A 15356-nucleotide genomic window follows, 5' to 3' on the forward strand; every position below is an offset into this window, starting at 1 on the left:
GTTTTAAGATACAATGCACAAGGTAAGGTATTTATCAGTACAGTTACATAGCACTGTTGTTTGAAATGTGACAGTAAGCAAATGTTGTAAGTTCATACTGTACGTCAGTAGCCGGCTAAATGTAGCGCTACTAGCAGCCCAGTGTTACGACATATCGGCAGGCTGACGTGACAACAAGCTAACTTTGTCAGTTTGTAGAGTAGTTTAGTAGCCGGCTATATTAAGCTCTACCCACAGCCCGGTGCTCTGAGACGTGTCTGTAACGTGTAACGTTAGTGAATCCTGGTTCTGTCCTACCAGAGCTCATCTACCAACTCAAACCTCACCAAGCAGAGCTATCGTAACCTGGCTCTTCATTTTATTGATAGACTCTCAAGTTTGAACAAACCACTGCAGAATAACTGCTGACTGTGGGTTGGAGGCAACATTAGTACAAACAGTTTAACCCTTTTAGCCTTTAGCCTGTGTTTTAGCCTTTAGCTCGTGCTCTAACACTGTCCTGTTAAGCTTTTCTTCTTCAACCTGATCTGGAAGCTAAGAATTAGCATCCTCTGTACAACTCCATTGTCCAAAGGCATGAAGCGTACTTAATATTACCAAACAGACTTGCTGCTCTCTGTCACTGCTCAGGGAAGTGAAGGTGCCGTGGAAGAACTTTTCACACCAAGAAGTGCCAAGTCAAGCTGTTATTGCCATCAAAGTGTTTTTTAAGTGGAAATCATGCTGTTAGTGTAATAATTTAATCCATGCTGTTTTTTTTAAAATAATAACCTTTGATATGATTCAGTTCTATTCCAGCTTTGCCAGCATGTTGTTGTGTTCCGATGTCTCTTGTCTTTGTCGGTTCCTAAGGTAGTATGATGCCAGCACTGAGTCCAAACTTCACAATAAGGGGACGATAAAGCACTTTTTCTGGTCTTTCCAACCTCACAAAGTGCACACTGATGGCAGACACTGCTACAGGGATTCAGTGTCTTGCCCAAAGACACTTAATCATGTGACTACAAGAGCTGGGATCAAACCACCAATCCTCCAAATGAGAGAAACCAGTGTCTGTGACATTAGAGAAACAACACCAGTGCTTTATGCAGACAATGGTTGGATGCTGCGTGAAAACCCCCAGAGCTCTCTGTTTCTGTCAGTTTAATTTACAGAAAATTAAACCTGAGGTTAACTTTTCTCTAAATTATAATAGCATTTCTCTATACTTTACTGTATAGTTCTCTATACTGTAACATTTTTCTATACTGTAATAATATTTCTCCTTACTGTAATAATATTTCTCTTTACTGTAGTAATATTTCTCTTTACTGTAATAATATTTCTGTATGCTGCAATAATATTTCTCTTACAGTAATAACCAAAGTTTTCGAATAATCTTGATTTTGTTCCTCATAAATTCAGATAGTGTTTGGCATAAAAACCCTGATGTGATTGTTTTTCCCCGCAGTGTTTACGTGGTGTGGTATACAGGATTATCTGGAACTCTAACAGACCACAGACTGCCTACAGAATATCTGGAGGAGAAAAATAATTGGATTTCTTAACTTCTGTGGTTTTCTGGGCTAAAACATCAGGAGAGAATATAGCAGCTATTAAACATCTGAGGTCTGAAAACTATTTGATTTTGTAACTGATTAACATGTATTAACAGAGCACACTCTCATTACACAAAGCTCAAAGTCTTTCACTTAAGAGACACACAAAAGAGCATAAGTTACGTAACATTAATCTCAAACTCTTGATAGTTCAGCATTTGTCTGAGCTGAGACTCTCCTCGCACGTTTCCTGTGTTCGGTAGTGTCAGCTCTGAGCCCTCATAAGTGGAGTGTTTAGTTTAAAGGCCTGTTTTTCTGGAGCTTTTGTGACCTGTCTGAAGCCGTTTGTTTTTGTCTGTCCTCTGGTGTTGTGTGTGTCTCAGAGCCCCTCCTCACCCTCAGGTGCACCGCATTGATCTGCAGCCGAGTGCACATGTCCAGAAAGTACGGGATTCCCCGAGCCTCCAGCAGAGCGTAGACGGCAACACCACGACGAGAGGATGCATCCAGCAGGTCCTGGAGGATCTGCAGGTCGGTCAGCAGGTCCATTACAACGGCTATCACCTTTGGAAACACAAACAAATGTAAAATTTAGTGTAAAGCAGGCACTCCATGTACAGGAGCCAGTGACTCTGGTCTGACATGTCATTTCCCCATCCTGCCCTCAGTTTCCTTTCCGCTCAGGCTGTCTTGTCAAATTCCAGCCCTTGTATATAAATAATCTCAGAAAAATAAAAACATACCATACAAGAGTGAATCAGTCAGTCAGTGTATTTGTAAAGTTCTTCAGAAAAACTAGCTGGAGGCAGTTTATAAATAGAAGTAAGAAAGCACTCTTCATCATATTATTTACATCCAACATCAATCAGCCATGTGCAAGAAGAACTTTCCTGCACTGGAGAAATGTCTGAACCAGACATATTTAGGATCAGATGCCTGCTGAGACTGGATGCAATGAGAAAGGATGAGAAAGGATGAGAAAGGATGAGAAAAGGAGCAGCAGCTTCCAAAACCCAGCAGGGATGCTCCAATGACATTCATTTCTATGTTTAAACCTAGAGTTAAACTTTAAGCAGGTCCAAAGATCAGGAAGCAGTCAGAGAGCAGACAGAGGGGAGAACAATTTACCACAAAATCTAAACAGTAAAGAGCTATCACCAACAACCTGGATGATCTGCTGAGTGTGGCTAATGTTAGCTAGCTCCACCTGCATTTTGCATCTTGTTCAACTCTTCTCTGTCTTCAATGTCTGAGCTCAACCTAACAATAAATCCTCTCAGGTGAGCATGTCCACAGTATCTCTTTTGAGGTACCAGATCTTGCTGCTTAAAGGTTGAGTCTGCAGGATTTTCCTAAAAAAATAAAATGTCATCTCTTACAGGAACAATCCTGCTCAATCGTCTCTTCTGGGTCTCTACACATGTGTGTCAGTGTCTGTGTCTGCCTCAACCCCCTCCTCTGCCTAGGTGTTGATGTTTTGGTTGTGTCAGGAGGTTTCAGGGCAGAGAGTAGACACAGTTACATCAGCTAACCACAGAGCGCCCAGTGTACAAGTGACTTTGTGTGTTGATGGTCACGAGTGGAAGAAGCTAATCAGAGCAGCTATGATAGTGGACGTAGCACAGAGGAAGAAAAACAACTAAAGTGAAACAAAATGACAAACGGATAAAGCTTTTTCCTCAATGAAGGTGAAGCTTGGCTCGACTTTCAGGAGCTTGGAGAGCAGCACGAGACAAAGAGTGATGTGAGTTAGCTTTCTGCTAACTAGGTATGTGTCAAATACCTGTGATTAGCTTTTGCTAACATGCTAAGTCATGTGCACGGCTCTTGAGTCTCTCCCACATAGTAACATGATGCTACAGGTGGTTACTAGCTAGTGAGTGTGTTCACATAGTCACTGTTGGAGACAGTGGGTGTGTGCTGCTGCTGGCACTGAGCCAAGGAGGAGGACCCCAGTTTGAATGTTGGTTTTACTGACAAGTAACCAAAACTCCTGCAGACCCTACCTTTAAAAACTGGTCTGGAGAGACAAGGGTCCACCCACTGGAGAGAGATTGAATCTAAACGATTGGTCTTGGCACTTTATACCTGTGCTGGTTACTTATCGCTCCAGTTGAGCAGTAACACACTGGTCCAGCCTGCATACAACACTGTCCCTGTTTTCTATATTAAAATACTAAAAACCACACTATGAGGCCCTATCTGTGTTTGTTTTCAACCAGGTAGTAGAGTGTTAAAGCATTATTACAGCAGCCATTAACTGGAGCTATAGCCCCAACCTAGGAGAGTGGTTGTATTACAGCTTGGAGACAAAATATGACCCAGAGTTCATACTAACAATAGGTTTCACAGACTGCTTATTCAATAAATTAGGGTGATGACTGTTTATTGTTGAGTTGACTGAAGGAGACTGTTTCTGGTGCCCCCCCCCCCCCCCCCCCCCCCCCCCCCACTCTGTAGGCCAGCCAGGGAAACATTTTCAGTTTTGCCAAAAGAAAACCATAGCAGAATAAACACAGGAAACATGTTTTGCTTCTTTGTAAAATAAAGTAACAACCACTTCAAGTCCAGAACACCAAGAGTACTGCAAAATGTTGAACTATGAACTATCTCCTGATGGTAGTTCATACTAGTTATAACACTGTGACCTCAGGTCTCTGCAGCAGCATGTGGGGATTTCCTCTCAGGCACAAGTTCAACATACTTGCTCTTTCTTTGTGTCATTAATCCCTTTATTCTTCCGCCTACAGTTCAGGACAAAACACATAATGGCTTCAACGACGAACCATTATAACTCACACTGGTTGTTTTTGACCTAACTTGTTTTCTATAATTAATCCACCAGCAGACGAGTGTGTGAAGCTTACTGCGCAGCAGACAAGTGTGTGAAGTTTACTGTACAGCAGACGAGTGTGTGAAGGTTACTGTGCAGCAGACAAGTGTGTGAAGGTTACTGTACAGCAGACGAGTGTGTGAAGGTTACTGTGCAGCAGACGAGTGTGTGAAGGTTACTGTGCAGCAGACCAGTGTATAAAGGTTACTGTACAGTAGACAAGGCCAGCCTGAGACTGCAGGTTTCTAAACCTCCCTCTGTCCCAGCCAACGCTGCGTCTCTTAGAGTCTAACCTGTTATTACTGCATAATACAGACATAACGAGCTCACTTAGCAGCATGTGATGATTCAGTTGAACTTGTTGTTCCAGGTGATTTAAAATTACCTGAGAATGTTTGGACTCAGTTCAATAACCTGCACTAATTATTATTTCAGACTGAGAGAGAAGGTACCAGGATGTGAGCTCTGCGTTAATCATCCTGTTTGAAGGTACACACATATCAGCCTCCAGCTCACTCACAGAGAGACTTCCTGTTCACTCATATCATATCTGACACCTTGTATACCAAGTATTTTCCTCTGACTCTGTGTATCTGAGTGGAGTAAAGATGACCTCACTAGTGAACCACAGTCAATGTGAGTAGGCAACAAAAAACGAGTGGTTTCTGCCTCTGGCTGGTCCTGAGATCAGGGGATACAGTGAGTTAGCCTGAGGAGCAAAACTATCTCTCCCTGGGAGAAGTCGACCAATGTTCTGTCCTGCAATCTGGGCAGCAGAAGCTTAAGCTTAAAGATGCTATTAGGGGGAATTGTTTTAGTTGCACTCCCTTGCCACCTTGTGGCCCGTAATCTTTGCACTCTGTCGTAACTTACTTTTAAAGAGGTGTGTGTTTGTTTTGGAATTAAATGGAGATTTGATCAAAACAAATTTTCTTTGTTCAAGACAACTTTTTACTGGATACAACGCGCGGAGGTGGGGGGGTTTATCAATGCAGTTACATAGCTCTACGGTTTGAAAAGTAACATCAAGCAAACGTTTCAGCAGCCGGCTATATGTTAGCTACATTGGCAGCCTGGTGCCAATACGTCCCCGACGTATCTGTAGGCTAACGTGACAACAAGTAAACACTGTCAGTTTGTATGTAGTTTAGCAGCGGTCTATATTTAGTGCAGCTGACAGTCCTGTGCTCTGAGACATGTCCGTAATGTGCAACGTTAGTGAATTCTGGTTAGCTGTGTCCTGCCAGTCATCTACCAAGAAGAGCTAACGTAACCTCACTCTTCATTTTATTGATAGACTCTCAAGTTTGAACAGACCACTGCAGAATAACTGCTGACTGTGGGTTGGAATCTACATTAGCACAGACAGCTTAGCCCATGCTTTACAAAGTGATACAGCCAGAGCTAAAGGCTAATTAGCCTTTAGCTCAGGCTGAGGAAAGAATGGGATGAGGAAAGAAATGTGGACATGGATTTCTAACATAAGAATAATCTGAGCATGCTGCACATCATTTGCAGAGAAGAAGACAGTAATACATGCCTGACTGCTACACTGCCTTTATCAGGAGTGGGCAATTTATTTTTAACAAGGAACCACATGCGTCGGTGGCGCAGTTGGAGAATGCGCTTGGTCGATGATCGGAAGGGTGATCGGAAGGTTGCAGGTTCAAGCCCAGCTCTGAGCGACACATGGCGATGTGTCCTTGGGCAAGACACTTAACCCCTAGTTGCTCCCACTGCTGCATCAGTGGTGTGTGAATGGGTATGAAAGGGTGTGAATGGGTATGAAAGGGCGTGACTGTGTTAGATGTACTGATGTCATAGTAAAGATTGCATCCATCAGTGTGTGAATGTAAGAGCGAATGGGTGTGGATGGGTAAGTGTGACCTGTGGTGTACAGCAGCTTTGAGTGGTCCATGACTAGGACAGCGCTATATAAGCTCAAGTCCATTTATCATTTACATGAGAAACCTGAATTGTGTCAGAGGGCTGTGTCAGCAATAACCCAAACTCAATTCTGCTCAATAGCTATCAACTTTTCCCTATGTAAAATGCATTTACGTGAGTATTCTGATGAGCTCATACTGGTATCCTGAAGAATAAGGATATTCTGTAAATACTGTAATTACTGTTTCAGTTTTGGTTTGGCTTGTTAACCTCCACAAATACTGAAAAATTTATAATTTTATACAAAAAAAACAAAAACAAAACAAAACACCAACTTCAATGTTCTTTACTTTGTTTCACCTCTGCAGTGAGAAATGTCTCATCAGTCTATGGTCTGAACGAGCTCACTGAGATTTGGATGAGTCTTTGAGGTGGCCGTGTGAAGGATGGCTGCGAGGGGATCATCACTGACAGAGGATCTGTGTTTGGATTTGTTGAACTTCATCACTTGTGGTTGTTTGCTCAGAGTTCATGTGCAGGTACTATGATTCTTTTAAAAATAAAAGCATTATAGTTGTGTTGCATGCACAGCATTTTTTTTCCCTTGATGTTCTAAATTCAGGATTGACCCTGTGTGGGCCACACAGGGACACCCAAAGGGCCAGACATGCAGCAGTCAGGCAGAGAGCCGCCACGTCTCTGAGGGAAAGGCCCAGGTTTGTTTGTCTCTTTGGTTGGATACCTTTAAAATGTAGCCAGCCCTCTCTGAAGTCTCGGACTGTCCGCTACTCGTTTCAACAGAATGAGTTTGCCATTTTGTAATGTCCCTCATTCAGACTTCAAAAAGATTACTTCTACCCCCTTTCCTAAAGTCCACGTTCTCACAGTGCTCTTCAGGCTTGTTGGAAACAAAGGTAACCTACCTAACCCACCTAAACTTTCCAAAAACTGTCTGCAGCTGTTTGTGTTGCTCCAAAAAGACTGCTCATGTTTTCTGCATTAACCTGAATACAGCCATAAAAGGACCTCATGTATGACAAGATGATCCCTTAAGACTGGAACATGTCTAATACTTTTTCAGACACGTGAATGCTGCAACTTTTCCACTGCTTGAACTCTTAAATGTAGATTAACCAGACCATGACCCATTCCTGCTGACAATAAGCTCATCTAAATTTGCATTAACAGCGCCGTCTGCAGTCATCTGTCATGTTTGTCTTTAGGAGCCAGTCTGAACTCCAGGGTACTGACTGTACTATCTGAAGTACCTAGCACAGGTTCAGCATATCTGACTGAAGTCACCTCCAGGGGAGCGATCTCTGCAGGAAATCAGATAACTGACGTGTCTGAGGGCTACTGTAAACAGATCACTGAGGAGGAGGGGTGACTCATGAGTCCATGTGTGGTCACATGTTGACCTGCTTTCACAGAGCTCTGTGACAGTTTGCTCTGGATTTGGATCCTGTCCACAAACTGAGAGTCAGGAAAGAAAACTCAAACTTATACAGAAACAAGTGTGAGGAGGCGAGCGTCTGCCTGTTGCAGCAGCTCTCTCTCTTTGTGGTTGTTTTTGTCTTTTTTTCTTCTTGTTTTGGTTCTTTTTGTTTTTTTGTTCTCTTTGTTTTTGGAGCCTGTCTTTACTTTTTATAGCTCATTTGTTGGTCATTAACACCAAACTGGTTGTTTGCAGAGAAGTATTTACTTTTTTGCTCCAGTGTGTCCAGAGATCCCAAATGTAACCGCGGTCACATTACAACATTAGTTAGTTTTTGACATTTGTTTTTCCATCACAGTTTAGTTTTAATTAGTTTCAGAGCAGGCATTCTAGTTTTTATTTAGTTTTGATTTTTGCAACAAGGCTTAGTTTTAGTTTAGTTCAAGTTTAGTTTCAGTTTAGTTTTAGTTTTTTCATACCTTATTAACCAGGTGCAGGATTCAAAAAGTCGTAGAGTAAATATTTAGTAATACTGTTTATTTTCAAGTCCAGCATAGTGCTCACTGCTCAGTCAATGCTGATACCGAACTGTTGGCTGTTGCCTTAAACACAAGAAAATAATATAAATTAATATAAAAATATAAACATAAATTGTATTAAAAAAAATGTTAAAATAAATTACATAAAATAATATTAACATAGATTATATAAAACGATAAAATATGAGTTTTAATAATTAGAAACCTGGACTGTGTAATAATAAAGGCAGACTCAAATACAGTTAAAGTCAGACTCACATGCAATTAACCAATACAGATGCTCTAATTCATTGCTCCACTACGTTTCGTCGCAGCACAGCACACAGCCAGTCAGTGCAGTAAACAAGCACATCCCAGTACGTCACTATGATGGTGCTGTATGGCACTGACAACTGCCTGTCAGATGAATTTAAATCCTACAGGCTTTTAATATTGTCAAAAACGATAACTAAGGACATTTTGTCAACAATTTTGGTTAGTTTCAGTTAGTTTTGTGAACACAAGATACAGTTTTAGTTTACTTATCGTTTTTGTTTTCTTTTCTAGATTTTATTAGTTTGAGTTAACTGCAATGCATTTCAAATTTTAGTTTTCCTTTTAGTTTAGTTTTAGTTAAGTTTTAGTTAACTATTATAACCCTGGCTGAGATCTGTCCTTCATTTGTGGTTATGGAGAACGTAAGATCTATCTCCAATAAGATGGCCATGCTAACCCAGCAACAGAGGGAATACCAGAAGGTAGAGTAGCATCATGCTATTCACAGACTTTTACAGGTACTGACTGAATTCGCTCAAAAGTACCGGGTACCGAATCACACAAAATCAAAAGGTACCATGATTAGGTACCTAAATGCATCCTTGTGACTGTGAGGGAGTGGAAGAGCACGCAATTTTCCATGCTGGACATGAACACAGAATTGCAAGGTTATATATTGAGGAATAAATATGTTAAACTGAAATCTTTTTAAAATTTCATTAGTAAACAAATTCATATTTTTTACCACATGAACACAAAAAAAGTACTGAAAATTGGTACCATTGGGTACCAGTACCAAGTGCCAGGTACTGGGCATCAGTATTGTTTCAAATGTGAATGGTACTCATCCCTGTGGCTAACAGAGCAAACACTGGACACCAAGGATACATTGGACGAGCTCCACCTGCTGTGAGTGGACAGGATCCAGGAGACAGAGACTGAACAGACTGCTGAAGAAGCTCAGTCCTGGACCCTGTGGAGGTGGAAGCTGATGGAGAATGATAGACAAGCTCTTGTCACTGATGGATTTTTTTTTCTTCTATCAGACACTTATCATTTTGTTCTGTTCATTAGGGCTGGGATAAGGTGCTTTGGTCTGTGCAGCTCACTTTTTGAAACATACTAAAGCTAGATGCTATTTATAAAAGCCTTTAAGAGAAAGGCTGTGCGTTACATATCAGTGCAGCTTGTTCAGTCACTGCACTTCACCTTTGGGCCATGTTTATGCTGTTAATGCCTTTTTAAAGAGTTTTCATGAAATATCAGACAAATAATGTTTCTAGACTTTTTTTGTCTAAAAAATGATTGACTGGCTCTCTCCTTACTGGCCAAGATGTGAAAATAAATTTCTCATAAATCCTCAATGAGAGAAGTAACACTCAATGCCATCTGAAAGAGGAGCCCATCACATTTCACCATTTCCTGTTGACACCTTGGTAAAATCATGGTTTCTGTTCACATTTAAGACTGGTGACAAACTATGTCAGGAACTTTTACTTGACTCCTGAGAGATAAGCAGGAAAATGTGAAGTGGATGGAAAGTTCTGCCAATCAGACGTCAGAGAAGGTGAGCCTCATCAACCGTTTCTCATGTTTCTCATCCTGAGGAGATTCTGCTCTGCGACCTGATGAGAAATTAGCACTAGTTTCACTTTGGTGACTTAGTATTTGCTAAGCCTCTCTCTATCCTCTTCACCACATTCAGCAGAAAACCTGCTGAAGCCTGACATCACAGCTCTGTCCCTTTTTTTCACTCCTCATCAGAATGTGGGTAAGCGTTTTCTTCTTCAGCTCACGTTTCAGCTGACATACCTTTGAGTTCAACACACCTGAGGCAGCATTTTGAATCAGTGAGTGTCAAGCTTAAAAAGAGAAGAACCAGCCCTCCCAAAGCCAGGGATGGAGAGGGAGGGGGTGGGGGGTGGGGGTGAACATGTCCTGATGTGAAGCTGACATTTAGCCTCTGTATATGACTCAGCCTGTTCCAACCTGCTCCACTCTCCCATTGGTGTAGAGACATAATTAATGCTGCTTCAATCCTCCGTTTTTACGCCCGACTGGAAAATCTACATGTGAAAACATGACTCAGTCATGGCATTTAGGGTTTAGGTTAATACCTGAGACTTCAACATATATGAATGATACATAAAGATGTCTTTGTAATGTCTTGGGAAAGCTGCAGGAGCCTGGAAGGAGGATTCACGTTTCTCTGTATTTGAATGCTGTAGTTAAGGAGTTAGGGTGACTTATACTAAACAACTGAAAGGACACATCACAGTCAATATTTTGCTCTGAGAAATGTACATTTTGTGTTTAACTTGAACCTTTTATCTTATTCAAACAGCCTCACGAACTGGCTGGATGCATGTGAGAGCTGACAGTGTGTATCATTAGTATACGTTAGACTGTGTCTTAAGTTTGAAATGAGAAGAACTGGAGTGTTTAAGTAACTGAACTGTTTTTAACATACTGTTAACATCCCCTAAAGAAAAGTGGTCTGGGGCCGCAAAAACATAACACAGCTTGTAAAGTTTTATAAGTTTTATTCTTTGTTTTTATCTCTTATTAAAAAAAAGAAACAAAAGAGATTATTCATTCCTCTTTAATGTGGTTCTTTTAGAAAATGCTTTGTGCTTGTACTAAAAATGCCTTCAACGTTACATTTTTTGTTGTTTGCTCATTTTTGGCCACATAGGGTATAGATTTTTTAGTTGACAAGTTACCAAAATGCTTTTAAATTTGAGGATAAAAAGGTTCCACATTAAGCTCCAAGATAACTGTGCAACAAAATAAAGGATATTTAAACATAAGAATCAGATAAAGAAAATTTTTATTTATTTATCTTTTATTTATCTTGATGGGTTTTTGTCAAGGCCAGAGGGAGCCACTACAAGTAGGCTGAAGAGCCACTTGTGGCTCCAGAGCCGCAGATTGCAGACCCCTGCCCTAGGTTCAGGGTGTGCTGCAGTCGTGAACCTTACATACTGGTGCATTGATTTGTCTGTGTCACTCTGTAACACTCCCCATCAGTGGGTACTGTGATCTGAATCCCCTGTTCCTGGTGCTGCTAAGTTTTCGGCTTCTTTTTTCAAAGCGGTTCCAAACGGCTGTCGATGATACAAAGGTTATTATAAAGAAGAATAAAGAGAAGAAGCCCGAGATTAAATGATTCCTTAACTGTAAGAAAAGCAGGAAATACGAAGCACTTCAGTGGACCAATCACGGGGCTTTCCAACATTTGAGAGGGAGAGCTTGTCAGGCTACGTGCATCAGCTTCTGCACTGGAAAAGGGCAAAAGCAGACTGACAGCACAAGCTATCGCATTGACTTGGCTCAGAAATAAAAACCAGGGTTCACTGTCCACAAAATCAGGTTGTCTGAAGTTAGAGTTGCGTTTTTGTTAAAAAAAATAAAATTAAAAACTCCAATCTGAAGGTGCAGTTTTTAAATAAAGGGAATGTTCAGCACCACCTGGCTGATTGAAATGCTCCTGTCAGACTGTTTCATCCGTTCTGTGCTGCTGTAGAAACGTGCAGGTTCAAGATGGCCTCTGATCATCCTAAATTCACCAAAACAAAACTGTTTTTTACATCTAGAGGGTTTGACACTAATCAAAGCACACACACGAATTTTACGTTCCATCTCTACCAGGGCTGCAAAAGCTGAATACTACACACTGTAGCTTTCAAGACCTGCAGGATAATAAACAGGACGATGCACCAAACAGTTCATGGTGGAGTTTCTGTCCAAGCAGAGATTGATCACAGCGGCACGCAGGCAGCTCTAACATGAAGCCCTGTATGAGCTGACACGATTGGAAACGATCATTTCTGAGTAATAACTCTTAACTGTCATATTTATTTTCCTACCACGTGAAGTACAGATGAGTGGGCTGAACTGAACAAGTCCAAACACATCTGACGCTTTCAGCTCACGGCCTCAACAAAAGCCCTGTAAGCACCTGCAAGACTCTGGTTTAATAGGCATCAGAGCGGACACAAAGAAAATCTGTGGTGCACCAGAGGCATGCTATGAAGGACTGAGTCCACCTTCCAGGGACGTACAGATATACGGATATACAGATTGAACCCATTCTTTTAGCGAAGCCATCCTCTGACCTAGGGCTGGACAATTAATCGGATTTTAATCGTGATTTCAATTTTGCCATCTGACAATCATAAAAACAATATAATCGAAGAAAAACAATTAATATGCCACACAGCGTAGATGTATGCAAGTTCCTGTGCTTCATAGCTCTTCTGTGTTCCATGTGCAGCCACAGCGAGTGTGTGTGACTTATGTGTATCAATAATTCTGTATGTGCCACTTGCTGGTTCTTTAAAGTTGTGTTTAAATCAGTACTGAAGTTTTTGAATAAATGAAAAATTGTGTATATTAATTGTGATTTCAATATCACTTAAAATAATCAGGATTCTTATTTTTACCATAATCGCCCAGCCCTACTCTGACCGCTGTGACAACCTGCTGAGTGTCTCGCGTCTCCTCAGAGATGACGTCGTGTGTAAACGCTCCCCGGTCTGCTGACATGTCATGCTGTTTGTTTAAGCACCTGAGAGAACCTGTGACTGTTAGCTGTGTCCTGGTCAAAGCTTACATAAGCCCTGTGAACTGGGTGGAAAGTTTACACACATTGGTCATCTATAACTGAGTACACATTCAAATGATGCTGTGACATGATCAGGACCTTCATTATGCTCAGTCTACATCCTGACAAACTTCAGCCTAGTTAGCCCAGCATTTAGTAACAGTTCCTGATGAAGAAAGGTCATTTTCTGAATTTTTTTTTTTACACGCTTTCTCATTTGAGGGATCAGGGCATTTTGGGGAAAGTTGTCCGGAGCAAAAAAATAAAAAAAAAAGCACTTAATTAGTCAAAGTCAGGATCCTTTGGCTCTATAGATATTCTTTACTACTTATTCTCCTCTAACTGTGAACATGACATTTCATCTCTCTGGGAAACCAACAAACTCCAACTGTTAACTTTTCTCTAGTTTGCTTCATAACTATTTTCCAGATGTGAGTTTTAGTCCAGCCACGTATTTCTTCTGTCATTATTTAATAACAGGAAACCAGTTTATAAAGACAGTAAGAGAAAACTGCTGCTATATGCAGAGTATTAAAGTAGTTCATAGCCCAGCATGGATTTGACAACATACTCTGAGGTATCACTGAACCTGTCATTTATCACCCGCTGCCAGGTGTCTTTCTGGAAGTGGGACATATCCAGTAACTGTAAACGTTTTCTGCCTTGGGTCCTTGTCACATGATCACCTTCAGCCAGTCATTTTGAACACTCAGGTCTTTATGATGCAGGTAAACTGGGCCAGGGACATAAAGTGCCATAAAGTCTCTAGGGTTCTGTATTACAGAGTAATAAAAGGCCTGTTGTTGTTTTTTCAGGTCTGTCACAGGATGACCTGATGGCAGGGTCATTCTAAAAAAGGGCTTTGGTAAATGTTGAACTCTGATCAAAATGAATCAGTTTAGCCTCTTCTGTCTGTAAAGCCTCTGAGCATGTGCGTCAGCGCCGCGTGGAAACTTCTGCCTCTGAGCCTCCTGCACAAGGTGGAAATTATGGACTAAGAGTTAAATCTCCATCTCCAAAGATTTGGTTTTATTTTGTTTTTGTTTCGTTTTTGTTTTTATGAAAGGAGGAAGTGTTTTTTTATGTAAAAATTAATTCAGAGGAGAGTCGGTCAAAGAAATGGAGAGGAAGATGGTGAAGATGAAGTGGAGGAAATTCAGAAGTGCCCTGAACCAGCTTTGCTTTGTCAGCTGTAGGTAAGGATCGTTCATTGATGTTATTGATTTGGAGGTTCATTCTGACGATTTCACCTTCAGTATGAACCTCCTCACCACATCTCTCCCCTTCAAAAAACTATAAACTCTGCTCTGTGATCATATCTGAGAGATAACTCTTCACTGTCACTGTTGTTTTCCATTCCACCTTAAATAAAGGTGAGTGGATGATGAGGATCTTCAGAAACCTGGATCTATGTGTGTTTCTGGATGTGTCTGAGTGTCGAGCAGTGAACTGAGTACCTGTATCAGAGTAATCAGAAATAAGCAGGTGTACCTTGTGTGCCTCCTGGATCAGCCTCCTGACCACCTCTTTGATGTGAGGCCCTGGTTCTCTGGGCGGGTGTGTGTACACACTGACCCGGGTCACCCCTTTGTAGAGGCCGCTGGTTCCAGGCCAGCCGATGTCCAGAGTCGGTACCTCTGTGTCGGACATCTGGGGCCAGTATGTGGAGTGGACCCCAGAGTCTGCGCTGGAGGAGCCTTTGGACTTTCCTGTGTCTCCGGACTCGGAATCGGTGTCCGGGTCATACTCGGTGAAGGACTTGCGGAGCAGCCGGACCTCCCTGGCGGACAGAAAGTCCTTGATGTTGTCCTCCTTCAGACGCATCTTGAACGCGCCATCGCCGCTGCGCAGCAGCCGCTCGAGCGCCGCGCGCTGCTCCTCGCTGTAGTAGAACTCCGGTCTGGACTCGGGAATCTTCTCGTTCACGTGCTCGTCGTCCATGCAGAGCAGCTGAGAATCCGCCATGACGGACTGACGGGCCTCCTGGTCCGCTCACACTCAGACCTGTGTGGACAGGTACAGCGGTGCGCTCAGGTGAGTCTGTCAGGTAGCAGCCGGGGGCGGGGCCAACTACTGTTTGAATGGAAATGTGTTCAGCCCTAAGTTTCCCTAACTTCCTCTTTTCCCTTTCTAAATTAAAGGCTCGGGGGATGGACGGCTCAAACCCATCCGTCCACCCCATCCAAGTCATGCTGAGAAATGACTTTAGGAAATAAAAAGGCCATTGTGTAAAAGGACATTATGAAATAAAAATAACTTTGCA

At 41.9% G+C, this 15356-nt stretch overlaps 1 protein-coding gene across 1 annotated transcript in view; it reads right to left on the reverse strand.

Moving 5' to 3' along the window:
- fam83fa (family with sequence similarity 83 member Fa) overlaps positions 1 to 15087 on the reverse strand; it is a 22754-nt gene extending 7667 nt beyond the window's left edge. Inside the window, exons 1-2 of the mRNA XM_074697074.1 lie at positions 14585 to 15087; positions 1935 to 2102 (exon numbers count right to left, since the gene is read on the reverse strand). Of these exons, the coding sequence (XP_074553175.1) occupies positions 1935 to 2102; positions 14585 to 15058 (642 nt within the window). The 5' untranslated portion in view covers positions 15059 to 15087. The remainder of the gene's footprint in view (positions 1 to 1934; positions 2103 to 14584) is intronic.
- Between the last annotated feature and the right edge of the window lie 269 nt (positions 15088 to 15356).

Source organism: Halichoeres trimaculatus, unplaced genomic scaffold (genome assembly GCF_033239565.1).
Source record: "Halichoeres trimaculatus isolate MK-OKI-2021-1 unplaced genomic scaffold, fHalTri1.1 fHalTri1_scaffold_20, whole genome shotgun sequence".
Lineage (NCBI taxonomy): Eukaryota > Metazoa > Chordata > Actinopteri > Labriformes > Labridae > Halichoeres > Halichoeres trimaculatus.